We start from the raw sequence: 27,316 nt of genomic DNA, 5'->3' as shown, positions 1-27,316 counted from the left end.
ATTCAGAAAATAATTTAGTTTCTTAATGAGAACTATGATTCAAGTTGAATGATCTGTTTCATTGCTAATGATTAATGTGTATCCACACTGACAAGCAAAGAACTGCAATAACAATTGCTAATATATAATAATCAATATGGTGAGTTCACCTGTGCATATGAAGCCTCCTACTTTTGTACATGTCATAACATGTATTTCTTTAATATTGCTGAAGTAGTTGTATCTGTACTTCCAAACCCTCAAACTCAAATAGTTCATGTATTTAAAAAAAAAAAATTTTGTGTTGGATACCAGATTTCCTCATCTTTTTTCATATTATAAGACATAATTGTGGTCATTGAGAGCCATTGGCACTGGAAATCCAAACTCCTCTCCTATTTGTTGGAAGATTCAGTTTCTAAGTATGGTAGGTATTTATATAATCATCTGTACACATAAATGTGTTTTTCTTTTTACAAAAATAAAAGAACAAAAATCCTGCGTGGAAAAGACACCCAGATTTTTCCTGAATCTAACTCTACACCTACCCCACCTGAAGCTATGGAGTCCCAAAAGGGAGGCCTGACCCACACTTAAATAAAAAGGCAAATGCTTCTTGCCAACACTAATTCTAATTAAGTAGACTAAGCTGGCAGCAAGCTGCAGCTTCATATTTTGAAAATAAGTGAGAATTTGGCACAAAATCTGTCACGTATCAAGACTCGGCGCTAATCATTATTATCTTCTAATCTTCTCAGCTTCTTTTAAGTCATTTTGTTATCTCTACAAGCTTTTGAAAGTCATCCAAAAATCACCCTCCATCCTCCCGTGTTGGTATTGAAGCTTTGTTAATCAATCCTGCAGCTTCACAAGAGGATTTGTTCAGCCTCAGAAAGCTCCGGTTCAGAATCTCACTCAACCAATGAAACCAAACTCCAGACAAGATGTCTGGGACTATATCGGCGACCTGAGGCCCCCCCAAGGCAGTGACACTAAGTGTTTCTGCTCGCAAATGCACCAAAGCAGGTCCACATGTAAACATGAACCTCATTGCAACCTGAGACTTTTCTTCTCCCCTCATGACAGCCGTGCAGCACGGCCACTTCAAGTTCCATCGACTCAGTCAGCCAGCGGTCAGGTGAATCACAGTCTAACGATGCTGTCAGTGACGGGAGACTGACAGTCAGGAGAAAATATATATATATATCTATATATATATGTATCAAATGTCTTCTATAAATCCAAACATAGCACAAGAGGATCAAATGGCTCTCAATAGAATAGATGTTTCAAACATGAAAAATCTTTACAGTGATGCAGAGCTTAACTTAAAGGAAAGACACGACAGTGTAAGGCTGGAGGCTCCCCAGCAGCGATGAATACAGTAAGATTTACATGCCGCTGGCAGCGAGCGAAACACAGAAAGATAGACGCTATATCATGTTGTCATGAGCTTGTTCCAAGTGTATTGATGCATGGCAACTAAAAGCTTGCAATGTATTATTATTGTAATATGAAAGCACCAAAAATATTGAGTGAGCATCTCATATATTTGCTGATCACATGTTAAACCCTATACGTATAGTGTACCATTCAGGATGAATATTCCCTTTTATAACTCTTTCAATTGTCATTAGGAGTTCAAAGTTTTAGTTGAACAGTTTAATCATTTTTTAGGACCTTTGGATCGGGAGAGATGGAGGATTGAACCTGCAGCCTTGTGATTGGAAGACACCAGCAGAGCCAGAGCCGCCCGATACATGATGTAAATTGTAAAAATAAAGTAAAATGAAACATAACTTTATTGAGCTAATTAGGTCAATTTCTGCATCTAACCCATCTTATTTATGGTAAACCTTAACTACACATACTTGGAGCAATGAGGTGGCCTTGCTCAGAGGCAAAAAGTGATAACACGTTGGCAGGGGGATTTGAACCTGCAAAGCTCAAAACGCAAGCCTGCTCCTCTACCCTCTAGGCCACCACCGATCCTTCACTTCTTCCTCTTATGCCAAGTCCAGACTTAAAGATCTGCTACCATTACTGCAGTGCCTCCAGCACATAGGAACAGAAAATATTAAAATAAATACATAATGCAGTATTCCATTTGGCTGGGAATTCCCAACTCCGCATTCAGAATAACGTCACTTCATTGTAAAAACGTGCTTATGGCATTCTAGTCCATTAGAGCATTGCAAGCTGAACAATAAAGATGCATCAGGAAAAAAGTAGCAGGAAGAAAAAGAAAAAAAAAGACGATGTAATTTGTGTTACTCAAATTCCAAAACAATTGGTATTGTGAAATGTGATGGCAACTGAACACAACAGATGTCTTTATTTTTTAAATTAGGATCCACATGGCAGTGTTGGGTGGATTGTTTATCTGTTATCTGGTGTTTGACAGACTCCTTAACTTTAAAAACACACAGGAGCTGAACTCAGGAATACGGGCAGCGGAGGTATTATTAAGCAAAGGGGGGCTTCCTGTCTTCATCACGCAGGACACTATTAGAGGAAACACTTCTCATGGTATTATAAATAGCGCAGACACACACATAACTCAGACTCAAATACCCCTCTCATCTCATCCACTGTCTGGTATCAGCAGAAGAGGAAAGCCTCTGAGCTTTGGTCCGGCCTCTGTTCCCAGTCGGCCAGTAAAGAAAAGGTTGAAGGCTAACAGAAGCCCATTATGCCACGCTGATGGCTCTTATCCCTCCGTTTGAGGCATGTTTATACTTCCTCCACACATGTCGTCACTGAGCAGGATCTCTTTACAGCACATCAGTCAGTAAGAGATTATTGTGTCATTCGGATCGGATAGAAAAAGGAACTGTAAAGGGTTTGTAGTTATCATAAACAGTCACTTTCCAAACTTGATGGCAACATATTGATCAAAATGTCAAGAAAACAACCAGCTCCTCTTTGGGAATCGTCTTTCTTTTGTGTGCTTCCTGTAAAAGTCCAAACCCTCGAGCGATGAAACCCAACAAGGAAAACGGCATGACTAGGATGATCAGCCTTATGAATTACGAACAGTGTGATTCAACGATGACTAAGCACAGAACTGGGCATCAAAGCAGCAATATCACATTTCCCATCGAATCAGATGACATAACACACACAATGACATGAATACAGTGCGGCCAAAGGCGGCAGTAACTTAAACTTCTCGATTACAAAAAGAAAATGAGTCAATAGCATCTAATAACAGTATATTTCAGAGAGACTGTTTGAGGACAGTTGGTCAGAGGAGGAGAGGTAATGACGACAACACAGTGGAAACTCCAATCACACGATCGGCACAAACATAAAGCTTAATGGAAATGTATTATTCAGACATCAAAGATCATTACTCTGTTCCTATCTGAATAATAGATTTCTCTGAAAGTGCTTAATATTAAGCCACAATGTTTTGGACTCATAAAGGCCTGATTATATGTATCTGCTATGAACACAACATTTGTGACAATGATTAGTTAGTTACAAGTTAAGCTTTCAGGAATTTTAGTTGTTAGAGTAGTTATTGCAAATATAAAGTGACGAGTTGGTTGGAAAAGTAACTCCTCTTTCATTTCATTCAGTTGGACCTGTTCTAGTAATACACAAAAAGAGCCTGTCATACTTCGCATATATAAACATAAAATCTGGCTCAAATGTGGTATTGTCTGAACAAACACGTGGAACAGGGCACACTCAGGTTTGCATCAGATGTATTTACTTTCTGTCTCCAACGTATGCTGTTTCTGATTTTTGGTTTATTTTATCCAGTGCTATATTCAGTGACTCCTTGTGGCAACAAGCAAAAGAACATGCAAGCGATACAGTTTCCATCAGCTAGTCCACATGTGAAGAGGGTCGAAAGCGTACAAATCCCTAATGCAAAGGTGACGTGCAAACTGAAAGTGCAATCTAAAGCATGAGTGTGCAATTTAGTGGGATCCATGCAGGATTTGACTAAATCTGGGCCAGAGTTGTATTATTGTAATGATGCAAGGCTGTCAGCACAAATAACTGAGTCACTCAATACATTCAACTTAAACTGGATTATTCAGTTGGAGGAAGATGCTAAATTGGATGGTAAACATTATTTAAAAAAAAAAGAAAAAAACACAACAGCTCTACTACTATTTTCACAATGAAACAAATAAGTACAAAGCCTAAATAAACTGCAGCATTTGCAAATGCACTACTAATTTCTACTTTTACTAATGAATTGCAGTTAAAGAAGCAGAGTCTCAGTAACATGTTGACTCAAATTTTCAAGTTTATGTGACTTGAGGCTCTTCAAGGGCTGCCAACTAACCTATTAGACTCAGGGTTTTTTTTTTAGGACTTAGGACACAGTTTAACGTACACAAACTCCCAAAAATTATGTATGTATCACCTACGACTGTCCAACAAATCACATTAATTTCTTGAGATCACGGCCTGTTTTATAGCTTTTGGATTTGTCATTGTCATATGGTCAAATATTAATTTTGCTTGAAACTATTTTGAAAAATAAAAGAAATTCAAAAGACGATTTTACATAATAGAGTAATACTAGGGTTCATGTGTATTTAAAACAAATTTACTTAGATTTATTGAAAAAACAACCTTGTGAAAGCCATGCTGGGAAATAATAATACTGTACTTGCGTTCATGAATGTTTTTTTTCCTTTGAATAAAAACTTTTACCCATAAATGAAAAACAATATTAGGACAATGATATATTATAAAAAAAAAGAGTTTTAAAGTGAAAGATAAACCAAAATCACATATATTTAAAAGGCTATAGATGTAGATAAAATGTAGGAAAAGAGTGTTTTATAGTTTTGAATTCTAAACTTAGAAAGATTTAAAAAAAAAAATAAAATACATTTTTTAATTTCCTGGGTTTGCCTAGGAACGCAAATCATTACTGAACTTCACAGAAATGACAGAAACAATTTAAAATGCAATGGCGTCACCAACTTTTGTATTTTTGTTAAAATAGAAGTGCCTGTGATTTTCTTTTTTAAATATCTGACAAATCTGAGTACTTCTAAAAGAATACTACTTATAGGAACATGGGACAAACACTGAACTATGGAAAGATTTATCAGCTTAATAAGATTGAGGTTTCATAATGTGTTTGGTCCTAAAGTCTGGGTGCTGTGATCAGACAGTGGTCAGAGATGAAGTCATGATAAAGTCATCTCAACATAAAGTTGATGTCACCACATCCAGGCAGCAGAATTATTCCCACCACCTCTTCCGGTAGATGCATCAGCACATCAGGTCCGACCTTTATCGACAGCCTCCGAGCGCCAACACTGATGGACATTCCTCCCTCCTGTTTACAGTGGTCATAGCGGCGAGCCATACAGTACCATATTCTCAGAGTCCGTTTTTAAAATAACGTAGAGGAATGCTGTTGGACGGTGAGCAGGTTTTCGGAGGGCTGACGTGACTCTGATGTCATTCCCGCGGTCTTACCAGGCGACAGGACGACTCCCGCCGGGGTAAACTGAGGAGCCAACAGTTAAATATGGAGCTCCAAAACAGGAGCACGGACTAAAACCCACTCAGCGAGACCCTCTAAAACTTTCAATTTCATTTTTCTTGTTGACACACGGCAGCAAGATATTTGTCATTATGAGAAAAGTTTACTTGTAGTTCAACTTTCTGCTTGTGTTTCTTTCTAAACTCCTAAACTCAAGAAGAAAACAATCTATTTTGATACTTATAAATGATTGTGCAATGAAGTTTTCACATCAATAATAATAAGAATTATTATTATTAAAATACAGACCTCTGGATACAATGCATTGTCAAATTTTAACTTTGATTCTGAACAAATCTATAACAATGAAAAGGCTAAATTCACTAAATAAATGTCAGATGCAACATTTAATTATACACAAAATAAACTACATCTTTGTGAAAAGTTAAGTAGCTTTAATTAGAGAGTTTAAGATCTTTTTTGGGGTGAAAAACCTACTTTATAAACACAACTTCCTAACAATGTGATCTTTAGAGATGCCTCTGGTGGCAATAATTATTCCAAAAGACTTTAAACATATCACAAACATTTCGCTAATGTAACAATAAATCACCAAACAGTTACAAAAAATGCTAAAATTAGTTTGATCTACCGCCTAAACTACTTAAAACTCTTTGCCCTTTCCCTTCAGTATAAATCACAAAGCTTTAAGAGAGGTAGATTGAGTCTTCCTCCTCTTTACAGTCCTGCAGCAAACATTTACAAAGATTTAGGAGGAGACCTGTTGTTATCATTTATTCATGAGTTCTGGAGGATGGGCACGCGGCTCATGAGTTCCCAGTCACTCTGAAAGACGCAGCAAAGCAGCTGTTGGCAAACAGCAGATTAGAGAACAAACACACTGAAGCCAACACTTGCCCATGAATGAACACACACAGGCCGACACGCTGAAGGACACTCACAGTATTAGCGCTGCTCTGACTCTCCCGGTAGAAGATTCACAGCAGCAGACCACGACTACCGCCGAAAATTCACTTAAAAACCAATTTCCCCCTTTTTAACATCATCAAAACCTCGCAGGGTGATTCAGCAAAGCTGCATTCTCACTCACTCTCCGGTTTGCTGTAAAGCTCAGCTGCATGTAAACATGCTGCAACTCAACACAGGGGTGAGGCAGGCAGTGATTTGGCAAAATTGAAAAAGAAGTGGTGCAGCACAGAAATGTTGACTGCAGTCACCGCAAATAATCTTTTCACATTGACTTTAGACTGAGCGTGGAGACAAAAGTGCAGATATGGCACGTTAGAAATGAATGAAAAAGACGCAGGACACGCGGGACAAGCTCAGTGCCGCATTCAAGCCACTCACCAGCTCTGAGACTCTGGGGTAAGCTGCTGGTGAAGTGCGAGAGAGAAACCAAAGAAGGTGCCCCGGTCTCCCAACTTGTGCAGTGTGTGAGTAGTGTCCAGGTTAAAGCCCCAGGCTGGACTTGAGAGGGTCAGCAGAGCCCAGATTAAGGTAGTCCAACGGTGAGATGAGAGGGAAACGGAGTTCCCGTGTCCCACCAGGGCTGCCATAGCAGGGAGCAGGTACTTCAGCAGGGCAAGTTCAGTTCAAGAGGAGCACGGGTTGAGATTCCTTTTATGGCTGTCAGAGAAAAGAACGAGAAATAGAGGCAAACGTCTGTGCAAGTCTCCCCTCCTGCCCCTCTCCTCTGCAGATGCCTCCCTTGTTTCCAGTTCTTTCCCCCCCTCCTGGCTCTGCCGTGCCGCCTCTCAACTCCCGTTTGCTGCTGTCAGTCTGGAGAGCAGGCTGTGGAAATGCAGCCACTACTACTAAGTGCGTGTGCGCAAGTGTGTTTCTCCCAATGCATGTGCGCCTCCCCCTCCTCTATGCTCAGAGGGAGACAGAGGACAAGTGCCTTGAATAGCCCGCTCACTCCTCCCCCTCCCCTCTCTCTTTCAGGCCCTCCACCCCTCCGCCCTCCTTCCCCGCTCTCAGCTGACATCAACACTCAAGGGACTTGTGCCAAAATACCAGGCAAGGTTGTCGGGATACTTGGAAGCTATTGAACGGAGCGAGAGAGGGCAGAAAGACAGCAGACTGTTTTATCTTTGGAGTTCACACGGTCCGAGCGGACTCCGTCTCTAACTTGCTGCTGCAGGTGGACACAACGTTGGAAGTGGAATAAACCGGAGGCGAAAGGAAGCGAATGACTTTTTCACTCTGAGCTTGAAAGGCCTGACATCTCACTTCAGGTGGCAGCGAGCTGGAAAGAATGTGGGAGACAAAGGGGGCAGAAATGTGCACAGTGACCCAGGAAACTTTATTGCAAACCTTTAGCTTCTCTGAAAGGCCATAGCATATGTGGCGTGACAGAGCAACACTAATGGACACACAATCAGAAGAACTGCAGGATTGCAACAAAGCATATTAGTCACATAACTTACTTCCACAAGTGGGACCTCAATTTCATTTTCTGAAGAAAAAAGAAAAGAAAAGAACGAAAGTGCATTTTGTCAGTTCTTCCTTCTCTGCATTGCCTCCGAATCCACAACTGTTTTAAACCAGCAGAGTTCTGACTCTGTTAGGTCAATCTGTGTGCAGCTGTCAATGTGTCACCTCAACTGTTCCACAACAAAACTCACACAAGCCTTCACACAACCACACAAACAGGTGAAATGCTCGGAGGAGGACTTCGGGGTCTAACTACTGGAGTTTGTTGGGGTTTTTTTTGCCGCTAATGACAAAGTTACAAAGGCGATCCCAGACGACTGTGGGCAGAGGCAGGGTACAAACACTAATACGGATTATTTTCCTGCAGCTATAAGTTGCAGACTTTTTTCAGACAATGCAGCAAGAAAAGGCCAGTACTCAAATCTGTGAACATCAAGGACCACCAGGTAACAAAAAGGAGATATTTTGTGTTTCCCAGTGAGTGAAAAATGTAATCTGATTTCGTATGTATGCCGAAACTTGGATGAACATTAAGGATTATAAAACGGATCACAAAGGCTCCTGCTGAAAAACAGAAATAGCTCTTTGGTGTGACATTAATGTCTGAAAACCCAGGCTTCATCATTAACAAAGATTAAATCTCATCTAAGATTAGTGTCATCAACATCTACATGCACTGGCTTCTAAAGGGGGTGAGGCTGAAATCCCCTCATGTGATCTGGTGAGCGCCATGAACCAGCTCCTGTTGTCAGACAGTCTGCCCCCTGCTGGCATTACGAGGTACAGTATTTGTTTTACAGAGCTGATGGCCTTTCACCTGTTTCACATGTTCAGTCACCTCTGTAGAGGTACACTTAACAAGTCTTGACTCATCAACCCCTTGATTTCATGGTTTACAAAGGAGGCACATTTTTGCAGACAAACAATTTTTACTCCAAAATATTGTATGTTATATATGTTAGTATGCTCAACGATTCAATTCTGTCTATGCTGCTGCATGACAACCATTTTTCATATGGATGGATGGATGGATGGATGGATGGATGGATGGATGACCTTTAATATGACCTAAAGTGTCCATATTTAATCAGTAAATGCAAATGGAATAGTTTTAGTTTCATTAATGCAGCAAAACTCCATAAATGGACTGAGTAATCTCATCATCGTACCTAGGACCCCTGAGGGGCTGACACATGCTCAACTCCCACCTATGAAGCCCATTCATTGGGCTTGACAAACCATCAAATGCTATTTAATGATGGCAAAGCCAATACTAATAATAATCTCATGTGTTTGTGCTTTAATTTGAAATATGAAAATACGCCTTTGAAGAGTTGGTGAGAATGGAAAGATACCCAACTTAACCAAAGATAACAAACAATTTAAGAGTACTGAGATGTGAATAAAACTGCCATGTGTGCTTGTGTTTCCATGCGTGTGGGAAAGATCAGCATGTTTGTATCTCTTTTGGGAATCTTGGCCGGAGCGAGAAAACTAAGTGGGGACCGTTGTGTTATTGTCAGCAGCTGCTCCCACACACAATTCACTGGAGCCCTGCAGACTCCCACGTTTAATCATCTAAAACCTGATCTAGAGGTTGGTTTTTCTACTGATATCCAATGACACAGTGTGTCCCCTGTCCATTGTCTATGTGCAGAGCTCTTATGATCTAAGTAATAAATACCAGACAGACTCCATGCTGCAGAGGAAAATAAAAACAGAAAGAAGGGAATGGGTGTGGGATGTGGAGAAAATGCTGAAAACTCCCTGATGGCAGCTCGGGCAGGAGGCCAGACAAGAAGGCCTACAAACAAACCAAAGCTCAGTCAGAGGGTGAGAGATAAAGGCAGGAGCAGAAAAGGAGAAGAAAGGGATGCAGAGAGGGAAAGCACTAATATAGGAGAATAAAGATTATCTGCCACATCGTTCACGACACCTGCATCCCTTCATAAGTGCTCATTAGCAGTCGGAGCCACACTTCAAGGAGAGAGCTTAGTTTAAACAGAGCAGCAGCAGCAGTTCATACAACCAGGGTCATTTTGAACATTGCAGCCGCTCCTTCACTCCGATGACTGAGATAGCCGCAGTCAGCACTATTACTGTATTGATTCATGGATAGAGCAAGATGCTACAGGAGGGAGTGGCATTGGTTATTATGGGATTAAATGCAAGCACACCCACTCAAGTTATTTGGCTGCACATGATCCCAAAGGAAGTGGCTAAACTGGGTTTTGTCATAGTGATGATAACATGTAGTGGCAACTTTACGGATTTTATAATTAACTCTGATTTAATTTACATAATCAAGATTTATTCAACAAAGTACACGGTTATCTTCAGCCATCGCTCTGAGCTAAATATTTTCCTCAACAAGCTGGTATTGGTCAGAACAAGGCAAATGCAACTGGTAAGACTTTCATTATTAAGATATGATTAACAACTTGATTGAATGGGCCTTTTTTTTTTTTTTTTTTTTTTTTTTCCTGTCACATGCTTTTGTAGTTCCCACCAGCAGTGTTTCAGAAGGGTTTTTGTTTGGGTCATTTTTCCTTTACTTTTCTGCTTCTGAACAATGCCCTTTGGGCACCAGGTATTAGATAAAGCTCTGCTATTTCAAATTAGCACAGCATGGATGTACAATGCAGGAAAACCCAATTCATCACACTTTCCTTCAGTGTATTGCAATAATACACAAAGCCATATTGCAAAAACGATAAACTTGCAATATATGATACAGCATAATATTAATACGTCACTGGCTCACTGCTTCTAATTAATCTTGGTGTTACAGCCATTATCACAAAATAAAGTGGTAAATACATTAATATACTAATCTTTGATATGGGCTGCCTGAGCAGCCCCTCACTGAATACTGTGGTCAGTCTACTAGTTTTTTAAGGTTACATAGCGGCTGATCTGCTCAGAATTTCGTGCATCCCGAACCGAGTTGAAGCAGTGTCAAATTACCTGTTCAATAGCGCCATAGCGAGGCAGTGGGAGGGTCCACAATACCACGTGACTAGAGCACGTGTCAGAGAAATACAAATGTATTATATATATATATATAGTAGGCGTCCAAAGTTTGTCTATTACATGACAAGAACAAAGAAGATGCCCGCTTTTGACATATTTGTAAGAATATGAAAGAGCGTTATTGTATATTTAATTGAATTTGATTGGTGGGAGGGGCTTAACCCTTTCCCAGGTGTGCAAGAAATACTGATATTGGAAATGATGAGATTTTAGTTGCACATTGTAAAAATAAGTTACTTTATTACTTCTGTCACTGTTTGAGGTCGGTCTTTCTCCAAACATGTCTCCTCCGGTTTCATACAGTCTAAAAACATGAGGTGAGCTGGTGAGCTTAAAATTGCCCCATAGGTGTGAAGGTGAGTGTGTGTGGTTGTCTGTGTCTCCATGTTGGCCCGGTGATTGGTGACCTGTCCACGGTGTATCCTGCCCTCACGTCACATCTATTTGCACACGACTGCCCAACATGTAGGTCAAATTTAGATGTTCTAGAATCTAGATCAACAGGAAAATGTGGAAGGTGTACATAAGTTTGTGCTATTCATTCTTATATTTTCAGACTATAGTTAATACAATGGTCGGTATGGAAGGAACAGTGAGAAATGCAGAATTTTCCAATAAAAAATTTAAGTATTCAAAAGGCCACCTTAATGTGGTTATAGTCCAAGGAGAAAGTTTGTGATAGCATATTCTCATTATGCCTTTGGTACAGTGTGCATTATCAACCTCAGATTGTTCTCATTGCGCCAATTTCCTGAAGTCACACAACAAAAAGTGGTGGAATGAAAAGTCTGTTTCAATAATACAGGCGTTCGCAACCACATTGTTTGTACTAAACGTCACGATCCGAGCTGTTAAGGCCTTTTACTTTAAATGGAGGATCTGTGCAGGTTACTTTAGTGCTTTCACTCTGGTGTGTAGTTTGTGCATGGTTAAAATGGCATTGCAGTCATTAAATTGAACTGAATCTGCTTTTGTAGAAAGTAAAAGTGGACTCCATGGAGGTTATATTCATTTTTTTTAATGACCCCTAATTACAAAATAGGTTCAAACAGTTGTTATAGAATCAAAGGATATTAATAACAACAAAAACAAAAACAAAAACAAAAACAACTTAATAACTAAATGTGTGTGTGTGTGTGTGTGTGTGTGTGTGTGTGTGTGTGTGTGTGTGTGTGTGTGTGTGTGTGTGTGCCGGAACAGAGCGACAATCTCAAAGCAGTACGGCGGCGAACTCTGCTGGCCACTTGATGTTATTACAGGAAATGTTTCACACGTTTAATAAATAGTTCTGCATGTGGGGAAAGAGCAGTTTGTAAAAGTAGTACAAATATTTGTGGAAAAAAACAAAAAAAGTGAAGTACCACTTTAACTTCCTGATTTAACAAAGGTAAGAAATGAAACTGAAAAGAATTTGTCTGCAAGCAGGCCCGCACACACAGACACACACAATTTAACAATTGCTTTTATTGACACCGAGATTTAGTGAACTAAAAAGGCAGTTTGAAGAATGTAAACAATAAAAAATAAAGACAGTTTTGTTCAAATGTAGAAAGTAAAAGTGAAAAGTTGACAGAAATATAAATATCAAAGTACAGATGCTTAAAAAAATGTCTACTCCTTCAAAAAAGCCACATGGTAAGGTCAAAATAAAATAAAGAATTACAATACATAATATAATGAATTAAACAATGCACAACGATAAACACCATTTCTCGAGGACTGTAGAGTTACATTCTTTGTCAAATAGTGCATGTGTTATTCTTCAAACCATTGATGACAAAATATAACTACCAGATAAGAGATCAAATCCAGACTGACTCACCTTTGGGAAAAGTGAACAAATGTGAAATGTTGATGAGTAGAATTACTTTTTTCTCTGAATCTGTACTATTTTAAAGGTTGTCAAAATATTATTGTCGACTTACATTTTCTGATTGAATACTGAAGCTGCTTTAAGCCCACACAAAGCAAAAAACCCTGAGTTCTAGTATCACACCCTGCAAAGCTCCTTCCACCCAGTGTATCAAGGCCACATCTTCTACCTCATCGATTGCTCATTCCCATGGTTCACCCAGGTTTCTCGAAAAATGCAGAGTGTCTCTTGTGGTAAGGTCATCGTTGGTTTAGGGGTTGTTTCCATAGGAGGGGTTGTAGGGTGGCTGTACGAGGTCGTCTGGCTGTGGTGGCTGGAGGGGATACATGGGCTCCCCCTCACTGAAAGCAGCTGGGATGTGGCTCGGGTTGGCTGGAAAGACAAAGAGCAAATATTCGTCTTGTTGTTGTCGAGGAAACTCAAAGCTCTGTGGGTTGTAGTTGAGTAATTTTCCACACGGAGAAGAGATTTCTCTGGCTCACCTGGTTTTCTCCTGCAGTTCAAAAACCTGTTCACATACTATTTGTTCTCCATGTATTTGGGGTTGTTTTTTTTTTGTTTTTCTTATTTTTATTTCACACCAACTTTGGTTTGACACTGACTATTTCATCCAAATTGGTATCCTGTTCATCTCTTTGTGTTTTCTTTGAAACTAAATTGAAGGATAAAATAGATTACAGGAAAAAGTGTTATATGATTTTATTTATTGAGAACAGCGACATTTCTGTAAAAAGGTGAGCAATTCGGTGTTTTCCTGAAATGTTATTCTTACGTTCTATTTGAAAGGAACAGACATCTTTAAAAAAAGAAACGGCTTTAATTCCAAAGCAATGGAACAAATTGTCACAGTGACAGGAATCAGTTTCTGAAATGCATTTCAGAAAGAAGTAAAAGAGTCAGGAACTTTCCTATTATTCAAGAAACACATAAGATCTGCAATGTTTTAAAAAAAAAAGTATGAAAATTAGATTTGAATAATGTTAGATGTTTGATATGAGCAAACGTGAAAATGATGGTTATCTTTCCTTCTTTTTCTTCTTTTTTTCTTTATTTTTTAGTGTATATTGTAAATACCGCACATAGAATGCTTAGAAATATCTGCAAATCTGTAAATAGTTAGAATGTTGAACATTATGCAACAGACTGATGTAAAGGTAGTGAAAGGAGTAGTAATATCTTCTCTTCGGCTACTTTTTTTCATACAAAATGTGTTCAATTGGAAGTTTTGTACTTGAGACTGTTTATTTAATTTAATTTAATTTAATTTAATTTAATTTAATTTAATTTAATTTAATTTAATTTAATTTATTTTAATTTAATCTTATTTTTTTTATTAAATGTTTATTTTAGAATGAAATAAAAAATTACAACAACAGCAATGTGTGACTTAGACCTCTGAGAGGTCAAATCTTCAACCTACACACATTTCAGTAAGTGCTTTTTGAAGGATTAAACTTAATCTTCGGGCCAGTTTTACCCTTAGAGATGAGATGTTTCGGCAATGTGGAAACTACAGTCAGCATCTGCTGTTTGGCTTTGTTCTGTCCTTGGAATTTTACACAAAGAATCAGATGTTTCTGCACAGTTTGGTAATAATTGGATTTTAACATTGGAACATTTCCATGCTGTATGACTGAGAATCGTACCATTGTCCGTGAATAAAAAGATATAACTTGAATTGTGTATGAAAAGTGGCGTTTTTAAATAGATTTGTTGGATAATAGGTATGAAAGTATTTATTTTCACAACATAAAGACGTATAGTAACACCCAGACTATTAAAATGAATAGATAAGTATGGATGACAACAATGCATACAAATGACACTGTGGTTGTACTTGCAAAGGTTCTGGATCAACATTTACATGTGTTCAATCGGAACATGTTGTTGAGCGACTTACTGATCTCCATGTATGATGATGGTGGTGCTGAGGCAGTGGGTGGGCCAAAGCCAGGCACGGGCTGATAGCCGGGGTAGGCCGGTTGGCTCGGGTAGGCCGGCTGATAACCAGATGGACCCATGGGTTGCCCAGGCGAATGGACTACGGTTGTCACAGCTACACAAAGTAAACTCACTTTACCACATGAACAATCTCAACCTCAATCTCTGTATGTGTTTATTGTGTACATACTCCAATCCAGTGGAAGAAAAAAATAATGATGAAAGTATTGCAGATTATAGTTAGTGTGTCTGCCTGCATATTAGGCACACTCAATAAAACCAATAATGTAATGAGATACCAACATATTTGAACCAATATCTTACCAACATTTTGCTGGGTGTCATATTGTTGGCTGGTTATTACATTATTAAATTAGCATGGAAACAAATCATTTCAAATTAATCAAAATGTTGTTGAAATCTCTTACTTTGCTGACGGTTGCGTTTTCGACATTTCTTGTAGAAAAGGCAGCAAGGAGCCACACAGCAGACGACAAGACCCACGCAGAATATGATTGGTAGAAGAACCCCCAAGACAATTATCAGTACCAGAGCAATGCGGCCCCCTTTACCTAAGGATGGTCTGGGAAAACAAAAGGGAAACAAAAACATGGACGAAAGTGAAAAATAATCGCATTTCTTCCCAATGGTAATGAAGACGCATTTACACGATCCCATTTCTTTACCACATTTCCTAGTAAACATCTCAAAAAATAAAGTCACAAACATGGTTCAGACCTGAAAGTGCAGCGATCCTGCTTGTCTTGAGTCAGCTGATATTCCCTGTCCTTGCAGCAGTACCTGTTATTGCAGTCGCCACAGCAGAACTGGAAGATGCTACATGCTTCTCCATCGTGGTAATTTCTGTATTGGTCCACAAAGCTGATGCAGGAGTCAGCTGTAAGGCATACCGCGAAAGGTTAAAGAGCCGAGTGGCGAGAGAATCGAAGAGGTACAATTGGTCCAAAACTGAGAAGAAGTGACGGCACACGATAAACTTCACTATAAATGTGGATTTTATTTGTCGTAGCAGTGCTTCTTTGGCACTTCCCACTGCAGTGCGTGAGCTGACCGGGAACGACCATGAGGAGGTGGTGCCAAGCTTTTTACAGGCACCGCAGGGGCTCCTGTTTTTTTTAAAAGGATAAATTGTGGCACTATGTCTTGTTTCACCTGACTTAAATCGTCAACTGTGGCAACACACACGTCTGCCGTAACGGCAACAAAACAAACTTGACTTTTTGTTTCACTTTGGAGGATCTGAAGATGTGGAGGAACCACAAGCTGAATGAAAGACTCACCCCAGGCGAGTGGGACCGCCGCCAAACACAAGAGGAAAGAGAGAGTGAACACCACGCTGGAAACCATAACTGCTGTCAAGTCGTGCGATGAGGAAATGAGCGCGGCTGTGAAGATACTGAACTGTTGCAACCTGTATGTCCGTCCCTCCCTGTTACAAGTAACCCGACAACATTCCTGACTGCATGGGAGCGACTCATCACTGCTTCATCGTCCAATGAAAGTTACAAGCTTCACACCTTCATTATGTGAAGCCGCTTTAATCCCTCAAATCCACATGTTGTCCAGATTATTATTTTTTAAACATAATTTGATCATGTTTTATTGATATTTTCTTATTTAAACACTATAAATCACAATCCCAAATGTAAATATTGCTTGTTTAGGTTGCTTCTATTCAGTGGAAATTTCACAGCTCTTGAATTCATAGATGGTTAATCCCAGCTTGTTTTATAATTGAAAGATTAATTGTAACCCGGGCATGTAGTAGACAGTCACAAAAGCTGCAGGTAATGTTTACTTGAAGGAATTTGCTTCTTCCTTTAAACCTCAGAAAGTGTGTTAATTCATTTCTTACTGGCCTATAAACTAAGAGAATAAACAAACACTGTGGCAATGCCACCAAAACATTAGTTTGGTGTCAAAGTAAATACTTTGTGAAATGACTTGCCAAGAGGTGTTTGAATGGGGAAAGAGGGCCACTATTCACTTTTGTTTAATCCCGATGATTTGGATTATCAAACTACGTTAGAATTCAATATGATCCCAGCTGAGAACTTGTATTATCACACCTGCAGAGGAGAATGTTTCGACACCAATGTTTGGTTTAATCTTCATCTATATTGATTTTGTTTTTATTAAGGTTTTAAAATTGTGGGTGGGCTTCACCTGTGTTCTTAAGTTTCAGTGGATTTTGGTCACAAGTGGCGTGGGGGCGTGGGGGGGACTCAAAAACCCAAACAGAGTTTGTGTCGGAACACATGCTCTTTTTATTAAATAACAGAATTCAGGAGACCAAGGAACAATATATAGTGCAGTCACTATTGGAACACATCAGTACAGGGAGCAGCAATCAGACATAAGGACGGGAAGTCAAGGGCACAGACAAGACGAAAAAAAATGTGCACTGCGGCAATCGTGACCGAGAAATTGCATGATCTATCAAAGATCACACAGATACACCTAAATGTGTGTTACTTGATCAAAAGCACAATTCAAATATATATGATATGTAGATAACGTGGCTCAATATGTCTGAATGAGATTAAGGTTCGAAAAACGAAACAGGATTGTTCATTATAAGGTTGATTGACAAAATGGATATGTGCTGTTCACAATGACAGAAAATCTGGAATGGGTGACATATGGGCAAAAAAGGTACATTTGAGAGACTTAATAATAGACTTAAATACAACCATTAAAACAAACTAGCCAATCAGGGATCATCAATATCTGATGATTCTATTGCCACAAACCACACAGCAGACAAGAAGAGTAAAACAGATTACAGAAAGTACACAGGTATACGTAGGTAACGCAACCTGTTCTCAGGATGAACCAACACTGAGTGACGTGTCTTGATCTGATTATGCAAGTGATGAATGTCACTACTTTAGAGGTCTACTCCATTGAAAGCTTAGTAAACAACCCAAATTGTTTTTTGTGCTTCCTGTCAACTAAGCGCAGCAACGTGGAGGTGTTGTTTATATCTATTTATTATGGTCGACACTTAAGCTCTAACACCTCTTCACTTAGTCACTTATCTCAGCCAACATCAAGCTTTTATTGAAGACGCACATCTGTCACACTTTGTTTTCTGCTGTTTCCTGAGACGCGGTTCTCCTCAGTCTCTCTTTGACTTGCAGGAACTCTGGCTCTTCTTGCTTTTTTTCTTCTTCTCTCTCCATCTGTGGATAGTTGCAGATAGAATTTAAGTTTGTGCAAGATGAATGTTTCGGGAGACTAATATCTGGATAGATTAATTTCACTACATACAGCCGTGAAAAGACTAATGAGCTTAAGTTTTTAGTCAAACTTTGTGACTTGCCCAACATTATTTTAAAGATATTGTATCTGACAGCTAAAAAAAAATCTATTACACTTGAGGTAAGGTACAAATAAAGTCCTAACATGTACAATAAAAAAGTCTATTTTAGTGAGAACAGTTTCTTTTCAAAGCATATATTATTTAACAGCTTGGTGATGAAACACTCCAGTGTAATAATGCATTTGTTTCCCACAAAATTGTCTTTGTTTAATGTGTCAAAAATCGGAAGCAGTAATAATTAAGATAAAACCTTGATAAAGGCATTTAAACTAATTTAACATGGAAAGCAAAACTAGACAGGACTGCCCTCCTCTGGCCGAATGAAGAACAACCACACACCCAATACAGCCAGATAAGAAAAACTGCACAACCTCGATTTTTCTATTCTATGATATTTCTACAACATTTGTTGTTATAGCAACACGTCTCCAATGTTAAACATTGAAAATATTCACAAATATAAAAAAAAGAAACAAACATTTTCCAGCCTCTGGTGTCGTTTCAGCAGCTCCTGATGAAGTGGTGACGTGCTCTTCTTTGCCTCTTCCTGATCTCGGCTCGCTTTCATCCTTTGTTCCCATTTCCTCTTTTCCAGGGCTCTCTGGAGTTCAGTCTTTCCTTCCTGTGACAGCCTCCTGTCAGAAACACAGTGAATCCCAATGATTTGGGTGATTCTGAAACTGATGTGAGAGTTGTTGGTTTTTTGGGTTTTTTTTTTTTTTTTTTTTCAGATTGAACTCATTCTGTGATTGGTATTTGTCTTTTCAACCTCTTGTGGGTCAGCCGCAGTTCTTTGTGAAGTTCCTGGTGGCTCCTGGAGGCAGTTACGGGATTGGTGGGCCTGTGGGGCCGGATCAGGTCACTGCTCTCCTCCACTCCACAGTGCAGCTCGGACCAGGGAGCAGGAAGGCCGGGCAGTGGGTCCTCCTGTTCACTATGGTGTGTTTGCTGTGCCGCAGGATCTGAAAAGACAATCAATGAAAACACCAATGCCCTAAAACACAAAGATTTGTGCTTGAGAAATTTACCTTAGATCGTTGAAATGATGTGTTATGGAGGGGAAAAAAACAAACATTGTAATGACATCACAAACAACCATTTATGATTGAAAAAAACTTCTTTTAAACTGTTCCTGAAAAATATCAGACATGGAATGCTTCCAGATGGGTGTTAGTTAGTAGTAGTAAATAAGATATTGAGTTCAGAATCATAATGACTGAGGACCAGATCTAAAGGAATATTAAATGACATCAATATGTCATTGAAAATAGGCAAATGACAAGAACCATGTGATTATTGTTTGTTAGTTGTTTTTTTTTTTTTAAAGAAAACATTGGACTCATAATTAAAAGTCATTCGGGCTTCACCTTCTTATACATGTAACTCACTTGTGTGGAGTGGTTGTTTCAATCACAGCGTAACTTCAGACATTTACGCTTACTTACGTGTCGACAGGGAGAACATGCAAACATTGCAGAAAGGCCCTCAAGCTTTAAAGCAAATTTCTTCTTGCTCCGATTTAGGAATGCTAACAACTGCACTACTATGTGGCCTGCATAATGACTTTAATAAAATAATTAAAGTTTTTTTGGATTGGACTGTTTTTGCTTTGCGATTTTTATGACGCTCACATTAGAAACAAAAACGACGCGTACACAGGGATAAACACACGTCACACTTTCTCTCGTCCTCATTCAGCCTGTTAAGTGTGTTGTCCTCTCAAACCGCACAACCCTGGAAGATCAAACTTTGCACAAAAACTTTGACCATGAACTTATTTTATTTTATATTTCTAGAGAAAAATAAAACAACAAACTATTAAAAGCGTCATAATGTGATGTTTATTATATTGTGGCCACGGGTAGGCTACTTGACCTTTCCGGTTCTCCAAATTCAGCATTTAATCTGTCGTCAGCTCAGTCAGAAAAATGTCGCCCTGCATATTAAACAACAAAAACGAGACAAACAAAAAACAAAACTCTACTTGAGGGTATGCAGTGACCGATTACTGCTACATTTTAGCACAAAAGAGGCAAAAGATTTGCATCCTGCACCTTTAGCAATATGTCTTTTAGGTAAAACATATAACGGACAGTTTACGTGACCATAACATAGATTCCTCCTCACATCCCAGAAGTCTCTTTTCAGCTGGACTTTTACCATGTACCCATTTAAAGGCTGCTTCTGTCCTTCAATTCAACCTGGCAGCTTTTACTCATCAGTAGCGGGCCATTCTCTTTTCGGCAGATCAGTCTGGACGGTATTGAAAGACTTCTAAAGTTAACCTTTGTGGCCACAATGAACAGCTGGCGGATCATGGTAAATGGTAAAATACAAGATAACAGAAGCATGAATGGGGATGGGTCACAAGTCAGTGAATGGAGTGTTAAATGCCAATTGCACAGAGATTTCTGTGTAAAGTTCACCAACCTTACGCGCCATAAGGTACGGTACTTATTTCAAAATTCTGCAGCAATAAAATCCCCAGAGATGAGCAGTGGTGTCTTTTTTTTTTTTTTTTTTTTTTAGTTATGGATTCAGCCTTTCATTTGAGAGGAAGGCCCTCATTTCTCCATTCATAAATTACACAGTCTGGCTTCAAAGCACAATTTATCCGAACGGCTAAATGTCACTAAGCAAATGGTTTATTGACAGCCACATAACAGTTCATTGACTTAACAAATTATGTCTGACCCTTTTACTATTTAATGACAGTCCGAATCAATAGAAATGTCTCTTCTGCAAATACCACAGAGTTCACCTGAGCTGCACCGAGTCGCACAAATTCAAACATGCCCCCACTGCCTCGTCTTTTGCTTCCTCGGAGTCTCACAAAGGGCGAAGGAGACAAAGAACTCCCCCTGCCTGCCCATGATAATAACAGTGAACATTGAAAATGACACACTGCCTCACTGGTCAGTACTGCAAAGCCTCATATCAGGATGTGTGATATTTGACATTATTGAAAAAATGTAAATGTTCTACTGATGGTGTGGTTTAGAAAAACTACACACACAATAACAGCATCAGTAACATCAGTAATGTATATTGTTTCTCACCTGGATGGTTAGAGTGGGTCTCATTTCTTGCTGGAAACCTTTGAAGATCCTTCTGTCAACAGAGAGAAAGACATTTTAAATCAGCGTTTTGTTAATGTCTGTGCATGACAGTCACAAAACACTGGCTCATTATTGTAAGGATTGAAACAAACCTTCTCATTCAGCACCATGGAAATCATTGCTCATTGTGTACAAAATGTATGCCCATTGTGTAAAGTCCATCATCAATTCATACATCTTCTGTACAGATTTAGCAACTGGCACAGCACAAGCACAAACTGGAGAACACCCACACACACATGGGGTGAACATGCAAACTCCAGACAGCTAAAGGTTCCCCAAGTCTGACATTTAACATGGGACGCTGAGCGTTCTAACCACACAATGGTGCTACCCTCATCAAACGTGTAATAAATCGATAATAATAAAATAAAAAAAAACACTAAAATAACAAACCCTCTTGGGTCCGCATTGCAGACCCATGAATATGGCAGCCTCCCAAAATTGGTATTATGATGCTGAAAAGTGTCAGCTCTACTTGCACATGTGCAGTGAAGCGGTGGCCTCGCTGGCGAGGTGGAAGGCTGCCACCTCATTAATGATCGGATCAAACAAACCAGAGCCTGATTCCCACTGAGCTCCTCATTTTGCTGGAGTTTGAGCAGAATGAATTCTTCCTCTGTGAGGATCGGGGCGGACGGCAACACAAACACTGCTCACTCTTACTTTCAGTTATACACCGTTGGATGTAACCTTCATCGAATGTGCAGCAAAATACAGTTTAATGGACAACCACTCAGGATCGACCCGCCGTGTTTGTCGCGGCTTTCTTTGCATTTGTACTTCACCGTCTGCAAACAACATGCACGTAGCGGTGGTGGTAAACGAGGGCAAATTCCAGCGGGGACTTTTAAATACACCCAAACTGAGAGCTGAATCTCAGAACACCAGTGAAACTGAGAGCAATTTCATCGCAACAAGGTTGTAGACAGTTGTTTGGCTGCTGTAGAAGGGAGTCCTGCTAAATCTCACACACTGGATATTGTGTGGGGAAGAATTAATAGGACATGACAGGATAAACAGTCTCCAAGGCCCACTCTTCTGTGGGCATTTTTTTCAGTCGGATAAAAGGGCCTGTATTTGGTTCAAGCGTTCGGCTGCCTTCGGGAAACGGGGAAAAGTTAGAGAAAGGAGTAAGAGAAAAGTCTGCAACACTGGCAGAAAGGTACTAGAAAATAAATTGTTTAAGTTTTATTAAAGGATGCAAAACTATGCTACTTGGAAATATGAGAAAACATTGAGGATTCCCATCAGCTTCTCCTTGTGAAATGAAATGCATGTCAGATTTTCAAAGGTAATGTACTCTGTGAAAGCTTTCACGTTGGTTTTACGTGACTTACAGCACAAAAAATGACACTTTAGCAGAGAAACTGTAAGGTTCAAAGAGGAGGATAAGTTTAAGCTTACCTTCTTCCCATGTGTGACTCCCATGTCCTCAACATAAATCCACACTCGGTGCCTGTTTGGCTCACAGTGCACGGTCTCAGCAATAATTTGAGGTTACTCACTCTCTCTCTGCCCCATGAGCCAAAAATACCACAGAGAGGGCAAAGGACTCTGTACTCAGACCAATGGCGACGCTTTCAGTGAAGGTGTGACTAACTCTGAAGAGCAGGCCAAAAGGGCTCAAAATATTTAACGTACAGTGAAAGTAGAAAGGAAAAAAACAAAACATTTATGTCGTGTATTTAGGTCTAATTGGTCTTTAGCTTTCAAATGAGAAATATATGAAAGAAAAAATTTACAAGCATTTACATCAATTAAAGGCTTCTGGTCCTGTTTTTGTTATGAGCCTGGAAGAGGAAGAGTTTAACCAGGGAGATCTTTCCTCACAGAGTAGCTCAGATTTATTTAAAAAAAAACATTTAATATGCTGTTAATGTCAGGGAGAGTTATCCAAGTAAAATGATAATTATGATAATGATAAAAATGATAAAGACACAGAAACACCACAAACTCATCATGTATTGGTAATAGCACAAAAGTAATAGGTTACTATAACAGCACTCCTTCCAGCAGGGTCCTTCCAGGTGAAGTGGAGGAAATCACCAGGCCAACAGTCGATCCGACTTCGACTCACTGACTCACTCATTGCATTCACCTGGAAATAACTCCGTCGGTTGTGAGTCACATAGAGGCGCACAAGAGTACACGTTTGGTCCGTTTGAGTTAAATATCCGACTCTAAACTCAGATATTGGCAATTGCCATTCTCCGATGCACACGCCCCTGCAAGGGCGACGCAAATGTCAGGAGTCACAGGCTTGAGAGGACGTTTAAGGAGTGGTGTCTTCTGCCGCTGGAAAGAACTGAACTGCAGAAGCATTAACAGACTGCAGTGAGCAGACATCCATCATGTCACGGAGAAAAAAAAACAATACGGGCAAAGTTTCACACCCTTTACTCCAACATTATGAATTATTACACAGAGTACTTCCCATTCTAACAACTGGGGGGGGAAAAAAAGTTATCTTCAAAATTTCAAGTTGAACGAAGTACATTTTAAAGGCGAAGTTACAGAAATTCAAGGCTCGACTTTAAACTTATTTTTGTGGTTGGATTTGCAAAGGATTTGAGGAAAATTCCAACAAACCTTCAGAAAACTTGAAATTGTATTCACAAAATACATTTTAAACATATTTGTGTGATTGTTGGGCCATTGTTGAACATATTCTGCCCAGATTCTCTGCCTCTGGAAGGTTCACAATAGCCTTTCTCACGGCTTGCCAGTAAAAAAAAATCAAAATAAAACTTGACCACATTGGACCCATCATGCAGAGAGATTGAAAAGAATATGAAATGTGCTTAGAAAAGACAACGGCTTTCTCTTTCTTTACCCATTCATCATCTCACCAATGGTCAGATTTATCTTGTGACCATTTAATAGAGCCTGACCTAAAGGTTGGAAACCACTTGGCTAATTAGTTGATAGTGAATTGAATTGGCTTCGACCCACAAAGAACCATAAAGTAAAGCTTGAAAAGGCTTTTAATTTATCTATTTCAGTGAGGAAAAGAATTACAGGCAAGTACACCAAGAGATTCTTTTATTTTGCAAGTGCTATTACTATTGGTGACGATGATTACTAATGTATCCATTTATTGTAACGTTCCTCTTTGGAAAATGTCCCAGGTTACATCAGCAGTCCCTCCACTCAGGAGATCAAAATAAACGTGTACAAGCAAAGGAGCAGAAGATGAAGAACGCAGTCATACAACAAATGAAGAAAAAAATGCTTTGGATACTTAAAATGAAAGTTAACAGCTTTTAGAAGTTGGGAAACAAGCCATACTGTGCGTGTGAGTGCTCACCACCAGGACCATTTATTTTCAAAAGAAACGTCCATGTTGGTTTGCAATTCCTTCCAGGAAGATTTAAAGTTTGCGTCACTCAGTCAGTCGCTGGGCTTCTCGGGAAACAGCCGCTCACCTCCACTATTTCTGGCCATCCTTCATAAATGTTGGTTTTCTCATCATTAACAGCTCGCTGCCAGGTGAACAGAGAAGAGAACGTTTTGTTTTCATCATCCTTACCCACGTGGATCCTTACCCCCCCCCCCCCCCCTGCCCCTTACCTTTTAACGTATTTTAAAATAGATGGTCTTTTCTGACACTAACGGAACAAAGAAAGATGCACTGAACAAGTTCACTAACCTTCTCAAAGAGGCTTTTGATTTCCGTCCCTGCTCTGCCAGCGAACACCCAGCTGTCTCGTTGTTTTACAGACCTGATCAAAGTGCTTCCCATACCGACAAATGTCTCCCTCATTTCAGGCGTCATCCTGCCACCAAACAGTTGAGTGGGTCAGATTTTGTTATTTAAAGTCACTCTTACATGTTGAATCCTTGAGATTTGGACTTACTTTTTTGTCACGTCGTCAAACGAGGAAACTAAAACTATCAATCCTGGTTTTATTGACTTTAGGAAGGCCAGGATGTCTTCTGGGTCTTTTGTCACGAGGAAACAAATAAACAGCGAGTAAAATTACCATTACATAAATGCTCCAATAAAGCTCTGAAGTTATTTCCCTGGTTGCGTTTTTTTTTTTTTTTTTTTAAAGGCCTCTTACTTCCATCTTGCATATTAAGACAGTCATGTTTAACAACCACTCCATTTTCACCTATAAGGACAAAAAAAAAACAACATGTTTTACAGCTGACAAATCCACTATGAAGCATTAAAATTGTGCAAATAATAGAACTGATAAGTCAGCCAACATTTCCCTTATTCCAGAAATGCTGTACCGATGTGCAAAATACAATTAAATACAAGTTGCAATGTTTTGCATTTCCTATAGCAACATATTTTAATCTTGATTTGAGCGATTAGATGTATTGCCATCCTTAAGCTCCATCCATACATCTTTTATCCACGACAAACAAATACGTTTTGATGAAATGCTCTTGTTTTCCATGTTTGTTTATGTTCACTCTTGAATAAAATGGGGATTTATGAACGTTATAAATCATTGCATTCTGCACTCAATTGTATTCACACATCAGCCCAACTTTCTTTGGGGGGAGTTATAGAAGTGAACGCGACAGTGCTAACTTGTCTTTAAAAATGACAAAGCATCCTGTGCATGACCAGTTTATCATTGTTTGAAGAAGATGAGAATATTTCTAACTCACCATCCACAACCACCACGTTCAGCCCTGGTCCCACGTTGTTCAGCACGTGACTCATGATGCTGTTAAAACACAGCAAACTACCAGTTTCACTGTCTAATCTCAGAGTCGAATGTAATTATTCAGGTGCCTTTTCCACAATCTATCGGGACATACGTTTTACCATCAAAACAGATCTTTGGCCCGACAACATTTGCTGCTCCGCTCCTGATGTTTAGGGCGAAGCGGTCGGGCGGACAAACTGTTGAGAGGCCGCACTGTGATGGAGGCGAGGCTGTAGCTGAAAACGCAGACCACGGGGACAGTGAGGGTAAACTTAAAAAAAAAAAAATTTCAACGTTTTATGTTGTGAAACCGAAAATGTTTGACCCACCTGTCTCGAACCGTTGATCCTCATTATAAAACCCTGAAGCAGAAGGATGGAGGTGGCATCGTTGTGATCAGCGATCGAAACGTGGCACGCAGTTTAGGAGGTGATGGAAAAATGATCTTACCCAGAAAACTTTTCACTTTCTCCTGTGCATCGTAATAACGGATGGAGACTCCTAATGTGATCAGGACAGCAAGCGCAGGCCCAAGTTGCCAAAGTGCTATCAACAAGAAGGGGAGGATAGATGTACTTTTGGAGTAATACACACAGTACACGTTTGCTGTAAAGTGAAATCTTACCTCGACATCTCATATCTTCAATAAATCACACAGCTTGTTTTCTCAGTGGAGGAAGAGTTAAGTCGTCTTAGACGTAGACGAAGCACTCGACACGTAATACAAACACGGCAGTGCCACCGTGTTGTCTCATCTGTGAAGCTCTTCCAAACACGCCCTATGGGAGGTGATGTGCTGGGATATACAAACACTACTTTAAAAAGTGGGATGTGGCATTAATCTAGTTTTACACACACACACACACACACACACAAACACTGTGAACTGGATGGTCAGGTTTCTCTGTATTATACTGTTTGACAAGGGAAGGTGTCTGCCACAAGAGATATACTATGGGAAGGGGACAATGACTTTGTTTGCAGATAGCAGATTGTGCATCGCTGGTTGCAAATCTGAAACCCGTAGAGAGAGACGGCAGAAAGAGGAGAGCAAAGGGTCAAAGGTTTCATATTACAAATTGCATGTGTAAATGACAAAAGAGCATTTAAAGGAAAAATCATCACAGTGGCGTGTGTTTTTCACTCGATGCAACACTGAGTCAATGATCCTTCCACTGATCTTTCAGCTCTCGCCGACTCGGAATTCTCATTTCTCACGGCTTCCAAAGAAGAACGGCCTTTTCCTCGGCCCTGCTTTGACATCAACACAATTGTATAATGGTTTACAAAAATAAAGTATCTCCTTCACTGCTTCTTGACAGGTTCAACAACACTCTGAACTTTACGGGCACCGTCAAGTGTTAATAGATCTCCGTTTAGTGCTTGAAAGGTGTTGACAGAGTAGAATATTCACCCCAACTTCGTCTGAAA

The 27,316-nt window shown here is 39.6% G+C and overlaps 4 protein-coding genes across 9 annotated transcripts in view; all 4 read right to left on the bottom strand.

Annotated features, from left to right (window-relative positions):
* itga7 (integrin, alpha 7) overlaps positions 1-7,342 on the bottom strand; it is a 44,707-nt gene extending 37,365 nt beyond the window's left edge. For 3 of the 5 annotated variants that reach the window (XR_013935322.1, XR_013935323.1, XM_080462616.1), the window contains exon 1: positions 6,815-7,340. Coding sequence is in view for 3 of the 5 variants with exons in the window: in XM_080462616.1 (XP_080318742.1) it covers positions 6,815-7,023 (209 nt within the window). In the remaining 2 variants the exon portion in view is untranslated. Of the gene's footprint in view, positions 1-6,814 lie in introns of all 5 variants that reach the window. The other 2 variants (XM_080462617.1, XM_080462618.1) reach the window with 1 other exon arrangement.
* Positions 7,343-11,955: 4,613 nt separating this feature from the next.
* LOC308109021 (protein shisa-4-like) lies at positions 11,956-16,193 on the bottom strand. Of its 2 annotated transcripts, none has more exons than XM_080462360.1 (5): positions 16,052-16,193; positions 15,489-15,648; positions 15,179-15,333; positions 14,710-14,865; positions 11,956-13,181 (listed from the first exon to the last, which is right to left on the bottom strand). In XM_080462360.1, the coding sequence occupies exons 1-5, from the start codon at positions 16,116-16,118 to the stop codon at positions 13,060-13,062; spliced, it is 660 nt and encodes a 219-aa protein (XP_080318486.1). In that variant the 5' UTR covers positions 16,119-16,193; the 3' UTR covers positions 11,956-13,059. The 2 variants fall into 2 exon arrangements, with proteins under 2 accessions (XP_080318486.1, XP_080318487.1); XM_080462361.1 differs by having other exon boundaries at positions 12,381-13,181; positions 15,552-15,648; positions 16,052-16,144.
* An 824-nt stretch (positions 16,194-17,017) lies between these two features.
* Positions 17,018-22,732, bottom strand: LOC308108159 (protein FAM107B-like). Its single transcript, XM_080460914.1, has 5 exons — positions 22,623-22,732; positions 21,156-21,207; positions 18,866-19,058; positions 18,575-18,731; positions 17,018-17,956 (listed from the first exon to the last, which is right to left on the bottom strand). The coding sequence occupies exons 1-5, from the start codon at positions 22,644-22,646 to the stop codon at positions 17,852-17,854; spliced, it is 531 nt and encodes a 176-aa protein (XP_080317040.1). The 5' UTR covers positions 22,647-22,732; the 3' UTR covers positions 17,018-17,851.
* Positions 22,733-23,602: 870 nt separating this feature from the next.
* LOC308108490 (protein FAM3D-like) lies at positions 23,603-26,666 on the bottom strand. Its single transcript, XM_080461469.1, has 9 exons — positions 26,511-26,666; positions 26,336-26,431; positions 26,215-26,247; positions 25,998-26,121; positions 25,845-25,903; positions 25,283-25,333; positions 25,076-25,160; positions 24,868-24,994; positions 23,603-24,700 (listed from the first exon to the last, which is right to left on the bottom strand). The coding sequence occupies exons 1-9, from the start codon at positions 26,521-26,523 to the stop codon at positions 24,605-24,607; spliced, it is 684 nt and encodes a 227-aa protein (XP_080317595.1). The 5' UTR covers positions 26,524-26,666; the 3' UTR covers positions 23,603-24,604.
* Positions 26,667-27,316: the final 650 nt, after the last annotated feature.

The sequence above is a fragment of the Lipophrys pholis genome (genome assembly GCF_963383615.2).
Source record: "Lipophrys pholis genome assembly, chromosome: 4".
NCBI lineage: Eukaryota > Metazoa > Chordata > Actinopteri > Blenniiformes > Blenniidae > Lipophrys > Lipophrys pholis.
Note: the sequence above shows the minus strand (reverse complement) of the source record. Positions and strands in the feature narration are given on the sequence as shown.

Bases quoted from the DNA above. Each gene is read 5' to 3' on its own strand.
- LOC308108159 (XM_080460914.1), bottom strand. From the start codon at position 22,646: ATGGGAGTCACACATGGGAAGAAG. The intron at 18,732-18,865 runs GTTGAAAAGACA...TGTTTCTGACAG, and splicing joins CTGCGGCTGACCCACAAGAG to GAGGCTGTCACAGGAAGGAA. The intron at 17,957-18,574 runs GTTTGTTTCTTT...AACTATCCACAG, and splicing joins GACACCAGAGGCTGGAAAAT to ATGGAGAGAGAAGAAGAAAA.
- LOC308109021 (XM_080462360.1), bottom strand. From the start codon at position 16,118: ATGGTTTCCAGCGTGGTGTTCACTCTCTCTTTCCTCTTGTGTTTGGCG. The intron at 15,334-15,488 runs GTCTGAACCATG...TTGTTTTCCCAG, and splicing joins CAGGATCGCTGCACTTTCAG to ACCATCCTTAGGTAAAGGGG. The intron at 13,182-14,709 runs GTAAGTCGCTCA...TTGTCTTTCCAG, and splicing joins ATCATCATACATGGAGATCA to CCAACCCGAGCCACATCCCA.
- LOC308108490 (XM_080461469.1), bottom strand. The intron at 26,122-26,214 runs GTGGGTCAAACA...CTGCGTTTTCAG, and splicing joins GGATCAACGGTTCGAGACAG to CTACAGCCTCGCCTCCATCA. The intron at 25,161-25,282 runs GTAAGAGGCCTT...TCGTGACAAAAG, and splicing joins TCTTAATATGCAAGATGGAA to ACCCAGAAGACATCCTGGCC.